Consider the following 27,358-nt stretch of genomic DNA (forward strand, 5'->3'; position numbering starts at 1 on the left):
ATGTGTGCGCTGAAGTGAGACGACGATATGGCTCCAAAAGATCTCTGGAGAAATACGGCAAAGCTTCAGTGCGAGCCTTGTTCGTCTCTATGGCTGTGTGAATGCTCTGTTGCTTCCTCAGAGTTTTACTTCCTCCTTACAGCAAATAAAACCAGTGTGAGTATGCAAGATATTTGAGAAGTATGCAATATTAATTTATTTATTTTTTCTTTTTTTCTGGAGAGCTCAGTATTGTTCATTTGGTAATTTTACCGATTTGACATGTCATCATCGTTGCGCTCTCTTTTTTTTATATATATATATATTTTTTATAAAATGTTATTTTGTATGTGGGCGAGTATGTGAATGTGTATGTGCATGTGCGTGTGTGTATTCATTGGTTCACCTAAAACCAATTAAAAATTCCCATACCGTTCACCTAAACCGAACACTTCAGAACCCAGCCAGAGCCGTGATGCAATATTCATTCTACATGTTATTACATGAACTACCAGTTCTAAAATGGTCTTCAGAAACTACATGAGCCACGAAAGAAGCCATGAAACACAATCAACAAATTTTCTCAAAAAGTGGCATCCTCGCCAATAAACATCAGGTCTCAATTAATCAATCGCCACCATCACATTTTTCCTTAGGTTTATGGAGCACATACGTGATGTGCTTACCATGCAGTGGGAAGTAGTGGGGTTAATATAGAATTAAGGGTTTGGCTGGGTCCTATGTCTGCTTTAAGGTAAACAAGAATGCATGCTCCAACCTCAACAAAAACTCGACCACATTTATGACGGTTTAGGAAAGGATATGTCTCGGAGCTTTTGAGATTGCTCATTAACTCACCATTTGAAGTGAAAGATTTCCAAAAGTAGCTAAACATGTGGCCATACGTTGTTGCTTGCCACTTTTTGATGTCCTCCTCCAACCCCACTGCATTAGTAGGAAATGGGATCTCTTACAATAAACTAGCATTCCCAAATTGCTCAAGTCTGTAGCTGTCACAGAAAGTCGACTTGGGCAACCATTTACCGTGTAAATAAAACGGCGGTTCAGGTTCATACCACATGATTCAGGCAAAGGCTCTTGGGGCCTAGGAATAAGCACTTGGCACAACCAATTGCTCCTTACTAGCTCCTGTCTGGAAACACAGCTCTAGCTTCAGGTTACTTCCTACATGCCTATTGTTCCATTTCGTGTATTGTAACAATCAAAAGTCCGTGGTTGAGTCGAATTCTATGTTGACAAAGCACATTTAACATCTATGATAAACCGACTAAACTAACTGCCCTGACTGTCTTCCGAGCAAATCGGGGAATGAAAAAAATTAATCACTCTTAACACACCTCACACTACAAGATAATCTCTCAGAGACATCTAATAATCAGGTGCTTGCCAACTTTAATCATAAAGTAGGGAACTTTCAGTCAATCCTCACATTCTAGTCACGGTTCCGCACCCAAGGATTTGCATATTCATAGTTTGTTACTTATTTTTCTATTTAAAAAAAATATATATGTTATCATTGTGTGGAGGGTTGTTGTTTGCAGGTGGGTTTCCCCCAATTTTCACCCATTTTTTGTGGAAAATGTATACACGATTACAAGTAACAATGTTTTTTTTTTTTTTAAATAATTGTTGGGGTTTAAAAATATATTAAAATACATATAAAAATACGGTATATATTAGCGGTGCACCGATCACAATTTTCTGGCCAATTACTGATCCCCGATCTTTTTAAAATGTCTGACCTGCCAATGGATTTTTTATTCTCTCATAACAAAAAGCATACTCCTTCAGTGTTCCAAAATTAAGGAAATCGGCCGACAGATTAGTGCACACAGTAAATATAAATAGATGATTTTTTTCTTGCTCGCACCCTCCTAAATGCATTTCAACGGGCACCAATAATACACAGATTTTGACCGGCCCAGTACCTATCTACCATGCTTTAAACAAGTGAACAACCTCCAAGAGGAGCTGGGCTTATTTAAGTGACTGCAAATAACTTTTTCTTTTCTTAAATAACTTTTTTTTTTTTTTTCTCAGTATTGTTCATTCGGTAATTGTACCGATTTGACATGTCATCATCAGTGCTCTCTCTTTTTAATTTTTTTATTTTGTATGTGTGTGTGTGTGTATATGCATGTGTGTGAGTGTGTACTCATTAGTTCACCTAAAACCTATTAAAAATCCCATACCATTCACCTAAACCGAATATTTCAGAATCCAGCTAGAGTCGTGAGGCTGTCAGGAGACCCGAGGAAGGATCAAAGAAAAGAAAGGAAAGTGAAATCCAGCACTGACCAGACATTACCTACTACCCACCGGGTTACCAACCAGAGTCTTTCACCAACCCTAGAAACATCTAAATTCCAACAAATTAGGGAGACCTCAAGAGACCAAAGGAGAGACTGAGGAAAGGAAGGAAGGATAGATGAAGCAGAGTGAGATTCACAGACATCAGTTTCCACCGATTTAACGACCAGAGGAAGAAGCAGATTGTGTTTGAATTTCGATAGATGCTGGTGTGGTGGATCTGGCATGCATGAAAACCTCCACCAAAGAGGGGAGCCGTCAACCTCGGCCAGGACAGAGCAAGCACAACCCCCCAGGGCCCTCCAGGCCACGGCAGCGCCAAGGGACAACCCCCGGGCCCCGCGGGGGCCACCGGCCGGAGAGCAAACCCAGGAGCCAGGAACTTTTTCGATGACTTACCATGTCATGGTAGTTTATATTTCCACAACACACCGCCAACACATTAGATGTGGCATCGGTAAAGTATGCATTTATTGGCAAGTTTGAAGAGGAAAAGTGATGGTAAAGCCACAAAACATTTCAAAAGATGCCTAAATACTACTTCATTGTTTTTGTCATGCACGGAAGAAATACTCTAAAAGATTTTCTGTCAGACTCCTCACTAGCGTTCTTTCTCCACCAATGGAGAACGCCAATATAAAAAAAAAATGATTGACACTAAATTGAGTTATACATGCTTCATTGGTCTGTAACTATATGTGAATACATTTTTTTTGTAAAATAAATGATATATATAATACAACTGATTTTTTTTTAAATCCATCTGTCCAAACAGCGTTGTCTAAATAGACACCTAGAACACTGCAGTAAAACAAATCTCTGGCCTCTATCAGAAAACATGAACAGTTAAAATAACTGCCTCTAGCCAAACGTATCCTCCAGCTTTTTGTCAATAGCATACAATGGTATAGAAGCACATACAGTATATTGCTTTAATGGTTATCGTCTACCTCTGCCAGTGCGTGTACAGAGCAGAGAGAACTGAATCCCATAAATCCTCCTTTATTAGATAAATGTCCTAATCAGATAAAGGCAGCACACACACACACGCAGGGAACCTCGCTGATAATCTGCACGACCAATTATGGGGGTGATTCGCCACAGCTTAACATGAAAGCGGCAATTCATCTGCTGACAACAGTCAAGAGGTCACAGCGGCAGAGAGGGAACATTACCTGTAGTCACACAATGTCTGAAAATGTTGTAATTGTTTCAAATATTGAATTTTCTCCACAGTTTTTTTTTTTTAGGCGGGGGCTTTTAAATGACACTGAACACAATGTCGGAGCTCAGGTGCCTTGCTCTGTGGCACTGCGACAGGAGTACACATTTGTCAAACCATAACAGGATTCATACTGGCAAACATCCAGTTTAAGTCCGAACATGGTCTGCTTGCTTTAAGTAGCCTTGTCTTCCAGGAAGCCTGAATGAGGGTAAGCTATGATTTCCCTGGTCTAAGCTCTTTTCAACACAGTAGCGAAGCAAAGGAGGAAGTGAATGTGGTCGAATGTGACAAAAGGAAAATAGCGACGCCACTCTGAGATAGGGAGCCTGTTTAAATGGGTTATCAAGATGTGTATGCAGTGTGTTCGAAGGCACCGGCAGCGTGTGAGAAGCATGTGCAAGCCGGCACCGACAGAGTGAGGCACAGCAGAAAAGTGATAGCACAGATTGCATCTCCGACAGTATATCCACCTGTCACAGTAAACAAATTCCTCCCTTCAACGCCTCACGTCCCGATTGTGCTTCAGCCGCAGAAACGCAGCATTTTGATTCATGCAACAGTCATGTCAACAGGGGGGGAAGCTCAAGTCTAACCATGGCAAATATTAAATCAATAATTGCCAAACACTGGAGATAATGAAAATGTATTGTCTTTTTTTCCTCATAGCTAAACTGCCAACCTGAGAAGAAGAATGTTTTTAATAAAGTCAACTACAGTTTATCTTTGCAATATTAGAACACTTCTATTTTTTTTATAAAGCTGAGATTGTGCTCACAATGCCATTTCATCTACGGTACGAGTGTGCATTTATAAATTAATTGATTCATGAAAGAGTAGGTTAAGCATTGATACTGTTATACTATAAAATGAAATATCACAATTGTAATGCCAAAAATGGTGACAAAATATGCCTTTAAAGTTACATCAAATCTTGAGTTAGATCTGCCATTATTCCTAAATCTCCCGTCAGATAATGGTGAGTACACAAGTCTTTGTTTTTAACTTGAAATATAAAATTGTGTATACCATGAAAATTGTGATCCCTACAGTGCAAATTGGACTCACCGTAAGCGACCTATTTCTCCACCTCCTCAAAATAAAAATTAAAAAAAGTTGTGCAGTTATGCTTTTTATACATTTATATTTGTAGCAATATTGTTGTTAACTTAAATTTACAGTAATTAATGTCATAAAAGGTCATGCATAAATTTGATTCAACTTTAGGGCCCTCTCCACTACTTTATTCACCACAATCACGCATCATAGAACGTTTAAGTTTTTATTTTATTTTTATATACAGTTAACGCTGTTGAAGTTTACTGGAAAACTGACAAATAAAAAAAATAATTTACCCATCCTTATTTCAAGGAAATATAAATTAGAAGAATAGAAAATTTCCATTAATTTCATACTTTTTTTTTTTCAGGAAAAATGCTATACTAGGATACATAGGTCTTTCTTTTAAAATTATGTCCTTAACAGATCAGAAGTACTAGTGGTATCGGTACTTGGTATCGGTATTGGTGACGACTCTTTTTGAATACTGGTAGCGGTCTAGAAAAATAAGTGGGATTGAACATTTCTGCATATAGCGGTGATAATACTCTGCTACCATAGATGGGCTTTAGCATCAATGTTACTGTAATTGAAAATTTTGACCGGTCTGACCTTGTGTTTTTGATAAAGAATGCTTTCAAACAAACCGACCTAAAGAAGTCTTACCCTTGTTTTCTATGATAGCTATAGCAAAAGCTAAGGCAAGAGTTGATGCCTTGATAGACAGTAATTTTAAGGAAACACACTTAAGTTGAAGTTCATGCGAGGGGTGAGAGCAATTTGGTTCAATGTTTTGCGTGTAGTGCAGGAAACCTTACATGGCCAACCTTCCACGCTTTCTGACTCTGTGCTTCCCTTGTCTATGTCATTGCTGAATTCCTCACCGAGGTGAAAGGAAACAGGAACTGCTGCAGTGGCAGTTGGGACAAGAACCAACCCCCTCTCTCCCCTTCGTTCCTGAATCAGTCGGAAAGATGTTTCCTGAGACATGCTGGCATGACAAAAGCTAGCTAGGATACTAGGATGTGTGTGGGGGGTGGAGGTGTCAATTAACGGCATTCAACCGAAATAAGATGATCAGATAGAAGAATAAGATTCCAAATGGACTGCATGCGTTATTTGTCATGTTGAACAGCGTAAACAACACGGCGCGGTCACGTCATCTACCCTTTGTTTACCCTTTCCTGCTCAACGGCACCACTGGGACCCTCACCAAGTCCCTGACGTGCTTACCGGAACCTTAGCAGCCAGCTGCCGTGTCGGCCAATTAGGAAGGCTTTTACTATTGCCGCGGCCAATTGAATTAGTGCTACATTTCCCTGCCAGATGAGATGGGAGATGTGCTGCCGTGTGCTAAAATTTGAGAGCTGCTGGGCAGACTCCGGTTTCGCTGACAGGCACCGAGCACCAAACACGCTCCAACTGCAGAGGCACTCCCAGTGTGTGTGTGTGTGTGTGTGTGTGTGTGTGTGTGTGTGTGTGTGTGTGTGTGTGTGATATCAGTCTCCGACATGCCAAGCTGTTTAAACCAGGACATTGCATCAATTAATCCAAAACAGGAGTGAAACAGCTGATAAATCAATGTGTGTTTTTTTCTCATCCAAAATCCAAGTATTTGCTCCAGGGTTTGTCCTGGATCAAAATGAGGCAGAGGTGGCATCATCCTGAATATGATTGGTGACTACCGATACCAGGTATCAGTATCGGTGCCAATACCAGTCTTATTTTATGGTATCGGTACTCGCAGCGGTGACTTATACCACGATCAGGGACTAGAAATGAGAAATTATATCAATACAATGTGGCCATTCATTTTTGCCATTTTTTAAACTACAATCATTAAAAATTCATCCACTAATACATAGTCAATTGTAAATATAGTTCCGCTCCATGATCTGTTCATTATTTGGTACATAAAAAAAAGAAAGCTGATTTTTCTTCGGTTGTTGCTTCAGGTCTTTCCGGTGAACTGCTGTTGATATAGCGCCTCCATAATGGCGCAACACTGCAACTGCAGTCAAAATGTGTTGTTGCCGAGCTCAATCAACACAGCTGGACTGCTGTGTTGACCGATATCAGTGGCTCAGGCTAAAGGTGGCAAGCAAATTAGGTGGAGGTGGCCGCCTCTGAATTTTGTACACAGGAAAAACCCTGTGCTCTGAATGCTGAAATCAGTACGGCTACCCATCACTGTGTTTGTGTTTCTACAATATGTCATGCCAATTCTGTGTGCCCTTAATCTGGAGAGCCGGGCCGCGGTCAGTTGAGCTGAATAAATCCATCTTAAAATGAACTGCAACGACAATATGATAGCGGTTCGATGCCATTAAAAAAACAAAACAAAAATGACCCTATGTAGCACAGAAAACAGATTGGCGCTGATCAGTTATGCAGAGTTGTTGCACGGTTTAACAAGTTGTCATTCATTTTGTCCTTGATGACTGTAAATTAGCGTCTACTGATTTAAAACAAACAACGCACTCGTGCAAGACGACAGTACTCTACTCCTCAAATATACACTGCAAGAGACGCCATGCTTCAATTAGTTCCCAAGCGAGTCGTCCACTTCAACAAATAAACGGCTCTCCTCAAATATACGCATCCCTTGTTGTTGAAAATCAGGGGTGTAAATAAAGCATTTCAATACTTGTGCTGCTAAGCTGGCTTTTCAGTACATTACTGAGACTTATTGTGTTCTCACATATTAGGTAGGGTAAAGGAAGTGTTCTCTAGCTACACGCTACTTCGTAAACAAACACAGTTCAGCTTTGCTTCTGCAGTATGTCAAACATGAAATCACTGTCATCTGGCCAAAACCTTGTACCTACGAAGTTTGCCAAATGGTGACTTATGAGGTTTCAGACCAACGCCAGTGAAATGAATCTTTGAAAGGATATCGCATAAGTGAATGTCAGGGCAGTAAATAAAGAAGACAAACTATTGGTGTTGCTTTACTAAAAATACATACAATATATTTATTTTGTTCATAATTCTTTTCATTTACATTTAATGTCATGAAATCTTTTCCTGGTTACACATTTAGGCCGTTTTACGTTTTGCATTTTGTTTCCTAACTGCAGTGATTCCCAACCAGTGTGCCCCAGGAAATTATTCAATTTCACTTAAATGGTGCAAAAATTATTTATTCACTACAAATAATGCTCTAACTTTATGTACAACGACCTATGCCAGTGCCGTATAGCGACAGGCAGAACAATGAAATGATCTTCCAAAAATCGTTTTTGTGGCATTTTCTGTTTGATGGTCCATCAGGCAGGAGATTTGTTCTAATGTAAAATATATTTTTAGAGAGATAGACCGATAAGTTTTTTTTCAGGGCCGAAAACCTTTTATTAGTAGTCAAGGAGGGAAGATAACTGATATTTGGAGCCGATACTCAAGGGAAAATATTGACGTAAAAAATTAAAATAAAAATACAAATATTTAAGGATATGTTTAATAATTAACTTTTAATATATGCAAAATACTACTAAATACTTTTATTTATTCTTAGTCAAAATACATATTTGTTTTACAAGTCTAACAAAAATTATAAAAATTAATAATTGAAAATCTATTAAAGAATAAAAGTTAAAGAAGTAAATATCTCCGTATTGTTTTCTACAGTGAATAAAGTTATCAGTTGTTGTTTTTTTTACTTATATTGTTTTAATTTCAAACAAAAACAGAAGGTGCAAAGAGAGTTTCCAGGGTCAGCAGCATCTCTTTTGAAGGTAACTGAAAATGTTGATAAATAGTCACTTGAAGTTAACACAGGTTTAAATTGATCGAATATTACATTCTTCAAAAAGGCTGATGCCGATATTCATCAAAAAGCTCAATATCGGCGCCGATAATCGGTCAATCCCTAAGCTAAGTAAAAGTTGGGAAGTATGTTCTTATGGTTCCGAATATAAACCCAACCATGACCCTAAAACCGAAGTAGTAACAGAAATATGATGTTTCCTTTACCATACCACATTTCCACCAGGTGTTACTTTCGGTTGCTACAGCTTGATTAGCGTTTCTTCCACAAGGATGTTAGTTAGTGCTAGTTAAAGGAAAACTTGCTAGTAGCGACATAGCAGCATGTTCACTGTATCACAACCCCCCCCCCCCAAAAAAAATAGCTACCTTAAAAGGTGTGAAATAAAAATCGTATTATAACACGGCTCCCTGAGCAGTATTATATTAGTGAACACTGGCATTTGATAGTCAAGCACGAAATGCGAAAAATGACACTCAACTAGAAACAGGTAAATAATTTGAGCCAGTTTCACATTGCATTCCAATTGTAACACAGAAGTAACAATTTTCTGTAGACAGAGATGGGAGTGAATGTGTCTAAAGAAAGCTCCTCTTAAATAAACACCTGCAACTCTCTGTTGTTGAATGAATAAATAAACATGAGACATTAAAACAGGAGAAGTCTTAGTATAAATCCTGATTGTAGAAGCAAAAATGGAAAGTCCAGTATGAACACAGAGACACAAATAAATCAGGCCAAAATCATTCCTTGTTCTCCTTCACATGACCGGCGTCCACATTGCACGCCACAAGAGCAACATTGTATGGCTTGCAACAAGCAACAACCAAACAGCCCATACATAAATCAGTGAGCCAATTGAGGCCGGGGCTACGGGGCCAAAACAAAGACACCCCACATTTCGACATAAGCCTGGCAGGTGTGACTGGTTGCGTGTCGCACCCGGGTGGGGCAGGGTGGAGCTAACCAAAATAACCCAAAAGGAAACAAGCTATTAGTCACAAAGCTTGCACAGACCAACGCTCACTGTGTTCAAATAAAAATTAACTGCTAAAAGCTAATTGCTCAAATGGATTTCACTAACTCAAGAATTGAACATTGTAATTTGTTTATGTTTTCTTATCAATTTTGGGACAATGGAATCAATTTCATGTAACAGTCTTGTTTTTTCTCAAAAAATACATTTTATGGCTTACTGCAGTTTAGTGGAGCAAATGAATTACAATTTTGATTTTGAGAAATGGAGATGCCCTCTGTTGACCATAGAGAGGAATTACATTTTAATTTAAGAAGTGGAAGCTCTCTCTGCTGGCAACAGAAAGATGAAAATGAGCAAACAGTGGTGCCTTCACTTAAAAGATGAACAATTTTTCGAGATACAAAGCAATGCATTGCCCGTGCAATTGTTTTGTTTGACTTGTGGGCTAAAATTTGAGAAACGAGCGGCTCTATGGTCGCTGTGAACTTATAAGCAGCATTTTGGCAGAGAGTTATTAAGTATTCTTCCCCCCCAAAAAAATAAAAAAATAAAATAATAATAATATATATATATATATATATATATATATATATATATATATATATATATATATATATATATATATATATATATATATATATATATATATATATATATATAGTTGGTCACACGTTTGTTACCAATAAGATAACAATAATAAGTAATAAAAGAAAATAATGATTCCTAAAGTAATAATAAAAGACAAGTGAAAAATATTGTATGTATTAAAAGTGTTGATTTCATCACATTTGTTTATGAAATGTGTAAGGCTATTTGTATTTTCACCTCATTGTCCAGATTATATTGACAGCCTGTAGAATACACAATAAAATGAATTAAAAAAAACTAAATACTAAATATCTAGTGCCCATAAAAAGTCCCATTTAAACAATGTGGTTTTATTTGTTTTTTCAATGAAATTAAATTACATTCGATACAACAGTGAGTACTTCAAGTATTTTTAGAAGTACAGTAACTCACATTTATCTGAAGTTCAACGCAACCTGTGGTGTCGCAGTTAGAGCACCAGGTGGCACACTGTGTGCCACCCACGTAATGACGTACTTCATTGAGACAGCCGAAGAAGAAAGTCACGGCTGATGAATGGATTTTAGCATTGTGTACTGACTAATTAAATATAAATAGAAGACTGATTGCTGAGAATACTCTACAGATGATCAAACCCGATGTCCGCTACAAGCACAGACAGCAACCCCCTCCCAATTTAAGACTATTTGCGGCAATCTAAAGCTTTTATCTGCCGTGATTGGATCGAAATGAAGTTACATGCTATGCTAACAGCCACAGTGAACGCAAGCTAATAGCACACTTGTTGCACACTGGAATGGGAAAAGCGAAAGTATAGAAGAGGTCTCGCGATACTTGCCGCAAAATCATGGTGTTTGAGCAGTGCTAAGTGCTAACGGTGCCGTCTCCTTTCGATTCAGTCACCAAATGGATGTGAGTTTTATACCACGTGCTTTCACGAGTCTGTGTGCCCTCGCAATAATTTTCAAGTCGCCATCCGGGCGAATGGTACCGTAAACTGAGTTCGCCCGGCGTGGTTTTTAGTCGCTATTGGCGAGCGCTAAAGCTCAGCCCTGCACATATTTAACCTACTATTATTTACCTTAGAAAAGTCTCCTATCTTAATGCTAAAATACACATAATGGGGAAGGCCATAGACGACATACTTGAAAATAAACTTTTTTTTAATTTAACCAGGTAAAAATATTTGAGAACTAACACTCATTTACAGGCACGACCTGGGTACGGTAGCAATACATGTACACAGACAACATAGCAATATATATATATATATATATATATATATATATATATATATATATATATATATATATATATATATATATATATATATTCTTTATCCTCCGGGGGGAAGAATACTATTACTGCCGTTTGTGACTGTATTCTGTGTCAACATCGATTCTACGTGTAATATGTCAAATAGTTTGGAAAATGGATGGATATTATAATACCCCCCTGGTAGCCAAGGCATGAACAATGCCCATTAAATTAATGCATGAAATGAAATGCATGATGCACAAATGGTTTAATTCTTTATATTCTATTTATTTATATTACTGCTGTGTGTTTTTATGAAGTATTATTTTTTAACAGGGTACAAACATTTTTGTTAATGTGTAATAGAGGCCGGGAACTGATTAATAGCATTGCAATCAATTTCAATGGGGATAGCGTTTTTGAGAAATGTGTTTTATCTAATAAAAATAAATAAAAAAAGAATGTTTAAAAAAAATACTTTCCTGCGTTCCATGAACATAACCTCAGTCATATTTGATATGTCACTTGAAATGTACAGTACATAACTTGTACAGGACCTGCAATGTAACTCCAACCTGTGTGGGAACTCAACCCATGCTGCATTCACCCCACTCAGGTGAGTGACCACTTACAGCAGGCTTATCCAAAGTATGGCCCGGGGGCCAGTTGCATCCAGTGCTCAAATGTCCACCGACCCACATCCTCTGGAGTTAAAATTAATAATGTGTGGACCATCAGCACAGTTGAATGCTGGCCACATAATAAAATAAACATGTACAAAAAAAGCTACTTATATATTTCACCAGATGATGGCAAGAGACCAGTGGCTGCGCTCAGAAATAAGCTTTGAGCTTGCTTTGCCTCTCTCCGAACACATCACTCCCAGTCATATTAGGCGTCAGAAAAAAATTCTGAACGCACTCCTCACTGCATGACCGATGTGTGACCCTGTTTAGGGCATTTCTAAAATGGAGACCGTATCGATGAAAAGAAACGCTGAGAGAGAGGGCGTCGCTTGCAGGACAAGTGGAAATGAACGACAAGGTGAAAATAAAAGCAACTTTAGGCTGAATGATCAGTCCTCGCAATCTTTCACCTCACCAAATCTGGCATTTTTTGCAAAAACTTTTACAACATTTTAAGTGAGTTTAAAAATAATAATATGGGTGTCTGTGCCATCCTTCTGTCATTGTAAACTTAGCCAGCATTTCTTTCTCCTAGAGCAGAGGTCCCCAACCCTGGTCCTCAGGGACCGGTATCCAGCCTGTTTTCCATGCCTCCCACAGCCAACACAGGTGGAGATCGTTATCAGCCTTCTCCAGAGATTGCTGATTAGTTGATGATATGAATCACCTGTGTTGACTGTGGGAGGCATGGAAAACAGGCTGGATACCGGTCCCTGAGGACCAGGGTTGGGGACCTCTGTCCTAGAGAGAGACCCCATAAGAACCACTAGAACCAGACTGAGAATCATTAAGTGTATCGTCAGGGGAGCATTTTCCATACCACTTTCACACTCGGTTATATTCAGTGACAATGCAGTAGGCTACTTGAATTTATTTTATTATTATTTTTAAACAACATTTTTGAGCATTTGTGCATTACATGCTTTCAGTCTGCACTGTGACTTGATGGGTGTTTTGTTTTTTTAACAGTTCCTGTTCTGCTGTGTGTTTTCTAAAACTGCAATTCCCCAACCCTGTTTTAAATGCACAGGTATGCAAACAAGCTGGTTTAACAGGGCAGGAGTGCAATTCAGCATTTCTCCGCGGGAGGTGAAAAGATAAAGCAAATAACCTCCACGTGGTCAAATTGCCCGTGTTTTGATTTATAAATCCAATCCAAATCACGACGAATGGTGACATGAGCAAGCAAACGACAACAATTAGCACGACGAGAGCTGGTCGATCTAATTTGGGCTTGACAGCGTGGTGCGGAAGTGCAGCAAACACCTGCAGTGCAAAATTCACTTTAAGCCATTTCCGCTTCTGAAACGACTATTCAACATGTTTAGCACATTCTGAAGCCCGGAAATTTAAACAGTTTTTAAGTTACGACATACACCTTGAGAACTTTTGGTCAGGTTCCTCTTTTTTTTATTTCGACGCGGAAACGCGCTCACATAATCTTGAAACGCGATAGCTAAACGGAACTAAGAAATTCAAATAAGCAAAACAAAACAATTAAAAGGTACATTTTCATTAAAACAAGCCTCTCCGGATATAAATACAACTTACGGCGATAGCTGCGCTGGAGGCGGCGGAAGATGTCGGGGCCAAATCAACGTAGAATCCAAACGGGTTAAAAATTACCCTCAAAAAATAAACACTCCCGGTTAAAAGAGAAGAGAAAAGGTGTCAATGTCCACGAGTGTTCCTAAAAGTCGCCAACAGCCGGCTTCAAGGAGCGAGAGCACGGTGCCGCCTGCTGGTTTCTCCTTCTGCCTTCCGAGTAGCACTGAGCTTGAGGTTCCCTTGAGATGAATGGCGCAAGGAGTGCGCATGCGCACAGCGTGCTCGCTCGGAAGCAGTGCACACACACACACACACCGTGGACTATAATAATGTGCATTTAAGAGCGTAAAAAAACGTGTTCTAGTAATATAAATGTAATAATTGGAGAGACTGCATGTCATTAAATGAGATAATATCACCATAATGTGCCTTTGAGACTTCAAAAGATCCCCGGAAAAAAAAACTCACCCCCACAAAAAAAATTCTGACATTTTCTATTGAACTTCATAAACATTGACACTGGACAAACTTCCACACTTTTTTTTTTAAATACATAAATTAATTACAAGCAGATAATGTACAGTACATGCATGAGCTTGCTGACAGAGTGGACAATGACAAACTGGACATTTTTGGCTAATGTTAGCATTTTAAATTCAAATTTCTGTACGTTGCTGCAACTAACGATTACTTGAATAGCCGATTATTCTCTCGATTATTTTGTTAATTAATTAATTGTATTAAAACATGTTTTGATTTCCATCCCTTTGTTCAAAAATACCATTATTTCAAAAGGACACTGCAGAAAGCGAACACACATAAATTAATTATGATTCAGTTGCTGGTTTGGTCCATAATATATTAGAAAATAGGCAAAAACTGTTTTCCGAAGTAAAAGCAAACGAAGATATAATCAATCTGCTTTCATAGAAGACTGCAGATATCAGACAAGATTTGCTGTTGAGATGATGAAATTTCGAGCAGATGGACAATGTTAATATTTAAAAAAAAAAAAAAAGGTATCTAAGCGATTAATCGATTATCAAAAATAATGATTGATTCATTGATAAGCAATTAGTTGTTGAATGATCGATTAATCGTTGCACCTCTAATTAACATTGAACTTTGACGGACATGTTAGGCTTGACAATCAACATATGATGGCAATTACAAAACACAACTAAGTATTCTGCACATAGCCACGGTTTCTGCTTCCATTGAAGAAAGATAAAACTGATAAAAGGGCAGTTACCCAAAACAACTAGATAGACAGTAAAATGTCATTTAACCAGTTCTAACAGCAGACGGATTTGCCAATTTAAGTAGGCCACATCCAATGACAAAAAAAAAATCATAAAATGGAAGAAACATATTTTAAGAGACTTTTTTGTATGTGTGCCAATGATTGATCAATTACTATAAAACCACAGAGTTTCATTGTTCTGTTATAGTTTAAGGACGACTGAGTGATTCTGATAAGGGCACGAAGCAGTTCATGTTGACCCATATACGTGATGTGTTCATTTAATCGTGAATTACACAAGTGTACGCTCCATTTTAAGATAAATGCTTAAATTAGGTTATTTCTTCTCTGGCACACCGGTCTGCTTTTGTGCAAAAGCAATCAAAAAGTAATGTATCTGGAGTGTGTATGGAAAAAGACCGTTTCTCATTTGTTTTGATCCGAGGGGAAGCATCTTCTTCTCTCAGACAGTCTCATAAATAATTCAGTTTGACTCCGCTCCCCTGCGTGGTTTTATGCATGCAGCGTGCGCGCACGCGCACACACACACACACACACACACACACGCACACACACACACACACACACACACACACACACACACATACACGCTCCTCAGCATCCGCGGATTGGTGTCAATCCACGCAATTAAAACTAATCTTGGGGCAAAATAAAGTTCAGCCAACATTCACGTCATTTGCAAGGAGGTGAGCGTTCTAGCAGATCAGTGGGGAGGTGGGAGGATAGAGAGGGGGGGGGATTACAAGGCTTCTGTCAACTATCAATAGCCTCGACAGGAGTGGGATGGTGGATGAGAGGGTGGAGGGCTTGCACGATTGCGCAGACGGTGCAGTGCGAGCAGTCAGCATCCTGTCCGTGAATCATCTGACGAGAACCAGCATGGTAGCAACCCAACTACCCCCTCGGTCACTATCTTCCACTGTCCCAGCAGAGCCCAGCCCGAGCCGGACACGCACATGCGCGAAAGAGTGCACGCAAACGAAACGGAAAGAAGCAATTTACCTGCGCGGATGTCCCCCACGGTTGGTTCAATCCTTGCGGTTATTTCCCTCCACTCACGCAGAGCTGCTGCTGCTGCTGCTGCAGCTTTCTCGACACTCCGACGGAAATTCACGCGACGGGATTTGTTCACGTGGTCACGCTTGTGGTTTCTAATTGGACGAGAGATGCACGGGCCGTCTGTCAGTCTGCTCGCACCTGCACGCTTAGACAGATAGACAGACGGTGGACGGTGACACTGGTGCAGGGGGTGTGTGTCTGTGTGTGTGTGTGTGGGGGGGGGGGGTGCAATTGAGGTCATGGCAATTACAAAGTGTTTGTACACTTTAGTCCATATTAAATATATTTTCCAAAGTGATGTTAGAAAACAATTTAGAAATGCATGACATCACATTTTAATGTAAACAAACACTTGCCGTTCTCTACTATGTTAGTTTGTCCATTTTGTTGGTGAAAAAAATAATATATAGATAGTATTTTTGGACAAAAAGACAATTATTTGATCTCCAACTCTCACAGGAGCGGTTCACAGCTGAGTGTGAAGCGGGCGGGACGAAGATCAGCACCTCCAAATCGAAGACCATGGTCCTCAGTCGGGAAAGGTTGGCGTGCCCTCTCCGGGTCGGGGATGAGATCCTGCTCCAAGTGGAGGAGTTCAAGTATCTTGGGGTCTTGTTCACGAGTGAGGGCAGGATGGAGTGGGAGATCGGTGCAACGTCTGCAGTGATGCGGACTCTGTATCGGTCCGTTGTGGTGAAGAAGGAGCTGAGTCGAAAGGCGAAGCTCTCGATTTATCGGTCGATCTACGTTCCCACCCTCACCTATGGTCACGAGCTGTGGGTCGGATACAAGCGGCCAAAATGAGTTTCCTACGCAGGGTGTCCGGGCTCTCCCAGAGATATAGGGTGAGAAGCTCAGTCATCTGGGAGGGACTCAGGGTCGAGCCGCTGCTCCTCTGGATTGAGAGGAGCCAGTTGAGGTGGCTCGGGCATCTGGTTTGGATGTCTACTGGACGCCTCCCTGGAGAGGTGTTCCGGGCATGTCCCACCAGCGGGAGGCCCTGGGGACGACCCAGGACACGCTGGAGAGACTATGTCTCTCGGCTGGCCTGGGAACGCCTTAGGATCCCGTCGGAGGAGCTGTTTGAAGTGGCTGGGGAGAGGAAAGTCTGTGCTTCCCTGCTAAAGCTGCTGCCCCCGCGACCCTAGCTCGGATAAGCCGCAGAAGATGGATGGATTTTCATTATCTTTTAAATGTAATGCTGCTCAGTTGCTGCTATTTCTTAATTGCCCCTAGGGGATAAAATAAAGTTATATTGAATTGAATTGAATTGAATATGTTCAGTGATTTAGTCTGTCACACCAAGGGAGGAGGGAGGGGGATGTATCCATATCCATATTGCAGAGGAAAAGAGTCATTCCAAGATTAGTTAGTAATTTATTGTTTTCTCAAAGAAAAACTGATTAAACTGAAAATGCAAGCTAGTCCTCATGTTTCCTCATCCAAAAATGCATAAAGCGAGTTTTTCAGTGGAAAATAAGCAATCGTAGCCACATAGTCCCTTTATAATGTGACCCCATGACCATTTTTGAATTAATTCTAACAGCATTAATATGTGAAAGCATCACAGAAGGCTTTTGTTTTACCCACATGCACCATAACAAAATTCACAATGAATACATTTTACAAGCCGTATCTAGCACTAATTACAGAACACTGACCGCACCAACCGACAATAGCACAATTCACAGCTCACAGACGCCATTGAGTTGTTATTGTTTTTATGGCAGCCCTTTTCATTTGAGAAGTATGTTCAGTAATACAGAAACAAAAATGAATTGTACAGTACATGTAAGTGTGAAGTATTAACAGTTTGTATTCCAAGTGTGATATATAAATGACAAACAACAGGCTGGTCACATGATGGTTTGAAGCCAAACTTGCAAACATTTTATTTTCTTTATGTCTGGTGTCTTAGGACATAATTTTTTTTTTATGTACCAGTATGTCAGTTATTTATACAAATAAATGATAAATGTAAACATGAATGAAGCCTAACCATGGGATATTGTCAACAAGAACCAAAAATAACAACAACAAAAACACAGTCCAAATAATAATAAGCATAAATAAATACATCATCATCAATAACACTCTAGTGAACACCTGATGATTGTCACACCCTGTGCACCATGAGAGTATGATTTTTATCTTCTTAAATTGATTTATGTGTGGACATTTTTTTGCACCTCACAGAATTAAATATGTAGAATCTTTTCCCGTTTGTACAGATTCTAAAGTTATATTTTCCACTTAAATTATAATTTATAACTAAATAAAACGGGTCATTTCAGCCCTACAGCTCCAAGAATTTTGGGTTTGAATCTCAGCTCAGGTCCACATTTGAATTTTGCATGTTCTTCTTCTTGTGTGGTTTTGTCACAAAACTGTTTTAAATTGTTGTTGTTGTTAAAGCATTATACAGTACTGTACTTCTCCTGTAAGCGTTTACATTTCTCAAATTGCCTCAACGCATGCATGCGGTTTTATAGTCAATATAGTGCACACTTCAGCTTGATTATTTTATTTTAAATAGCATAGCTGCGGCGGAGGCCTGTAGACAAAGTCAAACCCCGAAGTAAGCCGCTTCCCAATTCCCACTGCAAGGCATGCACACAAACATACCATACACATGCACTTACTCCTCTACCCACCGAGGCCACGGCACAGCGGCAGTCAATGGTGCTGGAATATTTTTAGATTTCATGTGGGTTGCAGATGCTGGTCGGCTCGAGCCGGCCTCATCAACCATAATGGCAGCAATCCTAATGGCCTTTATTTACTCCTTTGCAACATTTACCTTTGTATATCTGACATCTAGCTCTTATGGTGGCCATAAATCCTCCTCTCGCCTCTCTACTGTCCTCCAGGCTGTTGGCACTGATGTATGTATGTTTCGTCCCTTTACTGTTTTTGCCTGGAATTGAAGGCATGCTGAGTTTTTTAGGGCAACAGAGGTTATTTATAATTGACTGTGAGCAATCTGACACAGTTGCTACTGCTGAAAACGTAAAGTTACCATTTACGGTCAGTGCAACCTTAAAAGTTGCACGCTCCTGGAGAAATGTGATTTGAATGTTGTGATTATCAGTAAACACAGTTATCAGATATTGCATTTTTTTTGCCAAAATTTGGGATAGGCTGCTTTGTTTGGTAGCAGAATGTAATAGGAGGTACAGTACGGTAGCCTTTAAGGGACAAAATGAATTTTGAAAACGTGCTTCTTTTTAAATCAATATTTCAGTGTATATAAAGTGTATATATATATATATATATATATATATAGATATATATATATATATATGTGTGTGTATATGTATATATATGTATATATATTTTAAAAAAACAAAAACATTTTTTATTTTTTTTTAAAAAGGAGAGCAATGATGATGTCAAATCGAATGAACAATACTGAGCTCTCCTTAAAAAAAATACAATAAAATAAATAAATAAATAAATAAAAAATAAAAATAAAAAATAAATAAATCAATATTTCAAGTGTCACGCAAACAAATATATAATGTAGTTTGAGTTCACTTCTTTTCTTTTTTTACACTTCTGTTAAGGTATGTTAAAAACCGTGAAGTTGAGTTGCCATCAGCAATTTGGCATTTATTTATTTTTTTACTTAACTTCTGTCTCGCTGCATTAAAAAGTTGAGACGTTTTATTAAATTTTTCATTTTATTATATATTTGAACTTTTCCTAGGAAGTGAAAATTTGAAAATGTAAACACTTACAGGTTAAATGAAATAACTGATAATACAGCTGTGCTTGTAAGTTGACATCTGAAAGCCAACTAGTGATCAATGGTGATATGTACAGTTGCGCTCAGCACACAACTGTAGTCTCTCCCTAAATATTATATATAATCGTATATCATTCATTAACAATAACATATAATTAAAGGTAGGGATGATCAATACCACTTTTTTTCAGACCGTACCTACAGGTACGAGCACTCACCTCTTGAGTAATGCCTGATACCGATACCAAGTAGCAATACCACTAGAACTTTTGATAGAAGTTTCCCCATGTGAACAATGACAGATACTTTCAAAGAAAGACCTATATAACCCAATATAGCATTTTTCCTGAAAAATTGTATTAAATGAATAGCAATTTTCTATTCTTCTAATTTCTTTTTTTGTTTGCTTTGCTTCTCATATCGTGGTTGTCGATGCTGGTACTGGTCACATCGACACCTTGCTGTAAGGCCTGGTATTGACCCAATACTGACAATTGGTATTGGTACTCGCCCATGCCTAATTAAAGGTAATTTGAGCAAATGTTCAATAAAGTTGACAACATGGGCAAGGTTTACATTTGACGATGTGCCTGCTGCATTTGCTACATAAGCGAATAAGAGCACTAAAGTCCGTATCACACTGAGAGGCAAATGTTTGCGAATGTTTGCGATTGTAGCCGATAATGATTTTTTGTCAGGGTTCATTCAAGGTCGCAAAGACGTTCTCCAACAGTTTTAATGGACGCTGACTGTTCAAACTTTCCACGCGACAAGAAAAAACGTCAAAACTGTTGGTGAACGACCCTAAACGAACCCTGATGAGATACTTTGCTACCTACCTTTGCAACCACTCGCAAACGTTCTCCCCTCAATGGAATTGCAGGCTTAAATTACAAGTGTAATGTGGCTGCGTGGGGAATGGGGATGAAGTTCTGCATCCATGAGTGAAAATGCAATCTGCCTTTGAATTACAGATGCTCCCCTACTTACGAACATTCGAGTTACGAACAACGGTACATACGAACATTTCTACGCGTACAGTATGTCGAAAAATGTTCGGAAATAAATGCTGTAAGTTAGATTTTGTATTGCGCGTAGTGCTTCTTTCCGCCGCTAATACCGACGATTGGCGCTGTGAGAGGTCATTGGAGGCTGAGCAACGTGGCGAGGAGGAGGAGGAAGAAACGCCGGTCCCCATGAAGCAGGAAATAACTTTTGAAGCCTTTTCCAGCAACGACGAAGAATCTCTCATGATATAAAATCCTCCTCTTCCTCCTCCTCCATCATCTCCTTAAGCATCGAGTACATCTTCCAAAAGTAAGTTAAACTTCATTTTATTTATCTTATTACGTACATGTACATACTGTGTGTGTCTCTTTCGCTCTCTCTCTCTAACATACGTAGTACAGTACTGTACGTATTCTCTCCATTTTATTAAAAGTTTTTTTCAGTACAAACCAATGCAGGTTACTTGTACAAGCCTTAAACATACTTATATAAACCTTCAATATACTTATATAGGCTTTAAACATAAATTATAATACAAAATATAGCACTGAAGCAACTTACGAACAAATTCACCTTACGAACGATCGTCCGGAACGTAACTCGTTCGTAAGGTGGGGAGCGTCTGTACAGCTCACTTTTTTTGCGAGAGGTGGCTCATTTGCATAAGAAAAAATCATCCAAAATGGAATTTCAACCAAATGTCCAGTTTAAGTGTGCTGTTTTGTCCTCCGCGGAAAAAAAAGCACAACTTCTTCCATAAAAACAATGCTTTGATTATTTTAATAAATGTTTTGCAATGGTCTTAACTTGATCCTGGAACTAATTAGTTCCATTATGTTCTATGGGAAAACAAATGAACAAATCAGAGGTCAAACAACATCCCGGATTGAGTTTGAGTTCAAAGGTTGCTGCGGCTTACGGAGTTGCAGGGTGACGGTCCTATTATCCAGGAGAACAAAAGATGAGACGAAAGCAACCATCCCCTCCTCTCATGTCCTTTTATCCCCTCATCCACCCCCCTTACAAACGCCTGCCATCTGACACCTCTTTAGGTTTTTTTTTTTTCAACGACAGAAGCACAGCCATTGTTTGGCGCTAGTTGGTTCTATGGATGGCGACATGAGCCCGATAGCGTGGCGAGAAACAGACGGACGACGCGTTGTTTTGGCCTATGTGAAGAACAGGGTTGATTCATTTGGTACATTGCCACCTGGATGTCCGACCGCAAGCAGGACACAGAGGAGAGTCGGGCGGTGTCTTGCTGGGTTGGACAGAACCTGCACGGACGGGCAGCAGATGGTGGTGTCACCACATGAAGGTGGACGCTCACCAACACGCACACAGGCAGCCAAAATATTCATCTGCATTTCATATTGAGCCCGTTTTTTTTCACCACTATTCTTTGTCTTCAATCATGTAAAGAGGCATTGACCTCCTTTCAGTGCTTACGATTACCACCTTTTCTAATTTAGTTTCCAATTAAAAAAGTTTCCTCATTATACTCTGGGGGAGATAACATGTCTCTGCCAACAATGATATAATCAATCTTTATAAGATTATCCTTAAATACCATTTCAAATGATATTGCCGAGGTGTCACGCAGGTGAACTGTCCCGCTGAACAGATGTGCAGGAAAAATCACAAGAAATATATGCACATATTCTTCAATAGAGAGGCACGGAGACTCTCACACGCACACCCCTCAGATGGTGTGTGTGGATGCAGCTGTCTTCAGAAGAAGGGTGGCATCGCTATTGTTGGAGTTTGACGGATGACCAATGAACACGCTGGAATTCACAACTTGGAAAACAAAGTCTAAGACTCTTGATTGGGCTGAATATTGGCACTTATATACAGGCTTGGGGAGTAAAGGAATACATGTACCATCGTTACGTAATCAGATTGCCAAAAAAATGTAACTGTATTCCATTACAGTTACAGGAAAAAGCATGTAATCAGATTTCAGGTACATTTATTAAAAATTGGGATTACTTCGAGGGATTACAATTTCTACGATGAGAGTGCGAATGAGGGTGAGAGAGAGAGAATGCGAGAGAGCGCGAGTGGGACCGTTGCTACATGTCGGGGAGGTGGGAACGAACAAACTGACTAGTCGTGTCCTCCACACGCGGGCAGTTTGAAAAAGCTTCATGGACGGCAGAAGGAAATGGCAACCGGTATTCACTGGAATTTACTCTGAGCGAAAGTTTGAGCTGAGAGTCCAGCGGCATGCTACGTGCTGTAGCTTCTTGCTAGCTCCCCCGCTAGCCTACAACCATCCAACCTTCCAAACAAATCTTCCTCCCACCAATTCACTATTTAACATCATACACAACATATACATGTCTAAACTTGTGACTGGGATGAAAGAGTTAAAAATATGTACTGTACTGTAAAAAAGTGTGTTGATTTGTGTTGAGGTCATTTTTCTGCCACTAGATGGCATGATTGCATTTGTATGACGGTGACAATTCAGTGCATTTTTCTTTTCATATTAAGAGCTATCTAATATTTAACATGAAGTAACTTGTGAAATTCTGAAAAAATTTTTGAATTGTAAACCCCAGTCTCCACAAATATATACATTATTATTAAATTTATTACAGCTAAATTTTGGCATGAACGTGTCTGCTGCGTTGCGACTGGAATTCTCCCAGTAGCCTACAGGCTTTCCAAGTAAAGGGCGATCATTAATCACGCGTTAAAAACATTTGTTGTGTTAAAGGAATTTTAATTTAACTCAAAATTAACACACTAATTTTGACATCCCTTATTGTTTTATAACATATTTACACTGTATGTTTGCTTCATGATAAATACATGTTACTTTTATTCAGGCTGCTTGTGTTAATGATGGATTTATGCTTTTTTCAAAGCAGGGTTAAGCTTAGGGTTACGGAGTCAGGGTTAGGGTCAAAATTCTGAGGTCAAATTTTGGCACTTGCATGTTCTCCCTTTGCTTGCATGAGATTTTTCCAAGCACATCCCCAAAACATAAATGGTATAATAATTGAATCGTCCATAGGTGTGAATGTGAGTGTGAGTGGCTGTTTGTCTACATGCGCCCTATGATTGGCTAGTTACTAGTCCAGGGTGCACCCTTGGATAGGCTCCATTTCACCCCCTTAATGAGAACAAGCGCTAAAGTAAGTGGATGCTAGTTTGAGGTTAATGCTTATGGATCATCTAAAAAGCATAGCTTAGCATAAAGACTGTAAATTATCCTACGATTGGCTGGCCACCATTCCAGGGTCTATACTGCATCTCACCTAAAGTCAGCTGGGATAAACTCCAGAAGACATGCAAACTCCACACAGGAAGCCCAGAGCCAAAATGTCGAACCCAGAACCTCAAAAGTGTGATGCAGAGGGGCTAACCACTAACCACCATGTTCTTCCTATCATAGCATGCAGTGTAATTAATCACATGGTATGAACAGCACACAAACCCCACCCTATAGACACACAATACACAACGTGGTGTGGAATTGGTATGTGAACATCTGTTGTCTGTGACAAGTGACAGTAAGGTGAGACTGTATTGGAGCCCCCACCCAAGGCCTGACACAAATAATCAACACACAAGTTCAAGCCTTTGTCAAGACTCGAGCTCACGTGTTGCATTCAATAAGAGGGTTGACACTCGAAGTGTGAGTAAACCTAAATTTGGATGATGCCACACACTTGCTTCAACAGCCCCACAGAGGTGGTGCACGCCTGTGCAGCACAAGCCCTTCAGCCCGCCATAAAAAAACAAAACAACACATAACAAAGTGCAATACAGACAATATAGAAAGTTAATTTGAAAGTAAAAAAGAAAAGACTATTAAAAGCAGCAGTACTAATTCAACTAAAAAGTTTTTTAAAAAAAAGAGAGAAAAAAAAAGTGCCATAAAATATGCATTTGAAACTTTTCAAGCCTCACACTCCCTCCCAATTAAAGACAGTAACAAACTGGGACTAATTAAAATGAACCGCTGGCTGGATGATGCAAAGCTTTGAAAGCATCGACTCTTCTCGTGGTCACTAGTAATCACTTGTGCAATTCAACCTGATGAAGTTTGTGTGCTATTCACCAAAAGCGCAACATTTCACATGGCTATTGATTACCTTGAGCAAGACCTTCTATATGACTGCTTCCTCATTTTCCTTTTCCCACCTCCTAATTTCATCTTTTATTTCCCTCTGTTCACATCCTTCCGCTCCATCTCTTGAGGTTCACCACTGTGCCTCTGCTGTGATACTTCAAACTGAGCAGAAGTGAGGCGAAAGCCACCAGGAAAGTACAAATATGAATATCAGACTCCCATTTTATGTGCTCGTATTTTTTTCTTTAATGTCTCATTGTATTGAACTCTGCTAGACAAGTGATGTGTTCTGCCTTGACAACTCTCTAAAGGGTTCCTTGCATGAGAAGGGGGAATATGTCTTGTTTATTGAGTATGCATATCTAATATTTCCTAGTAGTTGTGTACGAGACAAGAAAAACAACATTGCGTGTGTTTAGTTTGTGTGTGCGCGAGTGAGCTATACCCTTCCATCTGTTGAGCAATAACCGACCTCACATCAGGTCAGGATGAGTGAAGAAAACAACAACAATATTCCAGCTCGCTGATTTCACGACTGAGAGCCGAAGCCAAGTTGGCCGTTGAAGAATGACGAACACAAATACGCCGCTAATGAGGCTTTTAAAATTCACACTGCTAGCGTAGACCAGCAGACACTTTCAAAATACAGTGGATAGAAAAAGTCTACACACCCCTAACTGAAATTTTCCATGCTAAAAATTGATGGGTTGTTTTCCTAAGACAAACGCTGGGTAGCTGTGGATTTTGAGCGTATTGCGTAACTTTTACCCACGGGTTGGGTTAATTATTGGACCCAGCAGATTGGGTTGAAGATGGAAGAGCTGCAAGTTCTGTTGTGTACTGACGTTGAAGTGAATTTCATGTAGCATTCTTCATCATTCACCGCTGACTTTAGACACAGGGATGATTAACTGTTATACTGTGTGTGTGTGTGTGTTTTTTTTTTTTTAAAGAGGGCTTTACTCTCCTAATGTAAACTAACTACTGTTTTCCTTATTTATGTTTATTCATTTTCTTTCTTTCTTTTAACCTTTACACTGCCGTCTCTTTTGGCATGACTGCATGTGTGCAGCAAAAATACAGCAAAGTCTAACTGAATTTCCCCTTGAGGGATCATAATTAGTATAACAAATGGATGACAATTGAAATTAAATTAATACCTCTTTGTACATGGAACTTAGAATTGAGAAATGTATTTTTTTCAAAGAGAACTTCATTACGCAAAAGCTTTTTTTTTTTTTAAAGAAAAGTCTCATCTGGTGAAGGAAATGGCATACTTTAATTATAATAACAAATGCGTGTTTAACTAGACTCACTACAATATGTGCAAAGTGCAAATGCATTTACTTTCAGATCCTCAAATTAAATGGAAAAAGATCCCATTGTTCCAAATCCCATTTATTCTCACTTCATTCTGTCAAGTGGAGGACATTCTCTGCGAGCATGTTAATTGTCTGGGTGCACATTTTTAATGTGTGATAATTGGTATGTGTCTGGATGGATATTTTAGGTATGACTATTAGTGCAATGGGAGCCGGCCCCAGTGGAATTAGCCCCACAAAGTGATTGACGGGTCCCTCTTAATCTCCCACCACTGCCTTCTTTATCACCTTTAGCCATCTAACATTGTTAGACGCTCTCGCTTAAAAAACATTAGTTCTCGGACTCCCTCACTAATGATGCTTCAGACCTTTTCGGCCTAGCAACAGAGATGAAAATTAGCGCGGGATATTTACATCTGTGGTGGTAATTGACTTGATCGCGTCTGAAACCTTCCACGGGCTTGTTGCGGTTACGAGTCTGGTATGTTGACTTTAAAGGGTGTTAATTGCGCTTGGCTTTTTGGAGACTCAGCTGTCTGTTTCGCCTCGGACAACATGTGTCACAAGGATGGTTACGTCCAGACCAGTTTTACAACACATGTTTTTTTATATTGCCGCCGTAGTAGCTTGATTTAAAAGTTGACGACGAATTGAAATGAACTGAATTGCCATATGCTTCAGTCCTCCCAAAACATAATAATACAAAAACTAATTTAAAAACATATGATATATTTGAGAGTAACAGCAATTGATGAGACAAAAATATTTTGGTGTGACAGTATACTAATCCCCATGTTAACTGTAGTAAACAAGTCCCATTTTTTCCAACATAAAAAACTTATGTCACATTAAACGTCAATAACTATTCCAAAAGATTTACATTGTAAAATGATCCTACAGCAGTCACTTTCTGTGGGTGTAAAAAGCAGGATTACAGATTATTTAATGTTGAATAATCTTTAGCAAAAACTGGATTGATCTTGAAATAAGCCTACTTCCTGTTTTCACTTTTATTCTTTCAAATGCACACAATGTAAATCAAGTGTTCTGTAATCTTAGGGGTGGCGTGGCTCATTGGTTGAGTGGTCGGCTCCCATCCGTTAGGTTCGATCCACACCCCTGGTGAACATGTCGAAGTGTCCTTGAGCAAGACACTGAACCCCGATTTGCTCCCAGTGGACCTGGCAGCACTTTGCATGGCAGCAGTCAACCACTGGTGTATGAGTGTGTGTATGAATGGGTGAATGTGAGGCTTAATTGTAAAGCGCTTTGAGCACCATATGGTGTAGTTAAAGATATAAATGCAGTCCATCTAGTGGCCAAAAGTTTAAATACACCAAAATTGAGATATAAAAGTATTCTCAAATAAACTCCCTGCAATATAGCGGGACACAGAACCTGGAATGGAGGGCCCGGTTTACGGTATATATGGTTCAATTAGACTGTGGTGGTTTA

General features: G+C 39.4%; 2 protein-coding genes across 6 annotated transcripts in view; one reads left to right on the forward strand and one right to left on the reverse strand.

The window, feature by feature from the left end:
• The window catches only part of strbp (spermatid perinuclear RNA binding protein), a 96,305-nt gene extending 80,455 nt beyond the window's left edge, over positions 1-15,850 (reverse strand). For 3 of the 5 annotated variants that reach the window (XM_077542747.1, XM_077542749.1, XM_077542751.1), the window contains exon 1: positions 13,419-13,653. The gene's annotated coding sequence lies outside the window, so the exon portion shown is untranslated. Of the gene's footprint in view, positions 1-13,418; positions 13,654-15,681 lie in introns of those variants that run through there. The other 2 variants (XM_077542748.1, XM_077542750.1) reach the window with 1 other exon arrangement.
• On the forward strand, positions 5,716-16,542 carry LOC144034200 (uncharacterized). Its single transcript, XM_077542783.1, has 5 exons — positions 5,716-5,816; positions 12,837-12,897; positions 13,524-13,649; positions 15,477-15,701; positions 16,198-16,542. The coding sequence occupies exons 1-5, from the start codon at positions 5,716-5,718 to the stop codon at positions 16,540-16,542; spliced, it is 858 nt and encodes a 285-aa protein (XP_077398909.1).
• The last annotated feature ends 10,816 nt before the right edge of the window (positions 16,543-27,358 follow it).

Source organism: Vanacampus margaritifer, chromosome 14 (genome assembly GCF_051991255.1).
Source record: "Vanacampus margaritifer isolate UIUO_Vmar chromosome 14, RoL_Vmar_1.0, whole genome shotgun sequence".
NCBI lineage: Eukaryota > Metazoa > Chordata > Actinopteri > Syngnathiformes > Syngnathidae > Vanacampus > Vanacampus margaritifer.

Coding starts and splice junctions, on each gene's coding strand:
- LOC144034200 (XM_077542783.1), top strand. CDS start 5,716: ATGTTGAACAGCGTAAACAACACGGCGCGGTCACGTCATCTACCCTTT. Junction 13,650..15,476: donor CGAGTAGCACTGAGCTTGAG/GTTCCCTTGAGA, acceptor GGTGGATGAGAG/GGTGGAGGGCTTGCACGATT. Junction 15,702..16,197: donor CTGCGCGGATGTCCCCCACG/GTTGGTTCAATC, acceptor CAACTCTCACAG/GAGCGGTTCACAGCTGAGTG.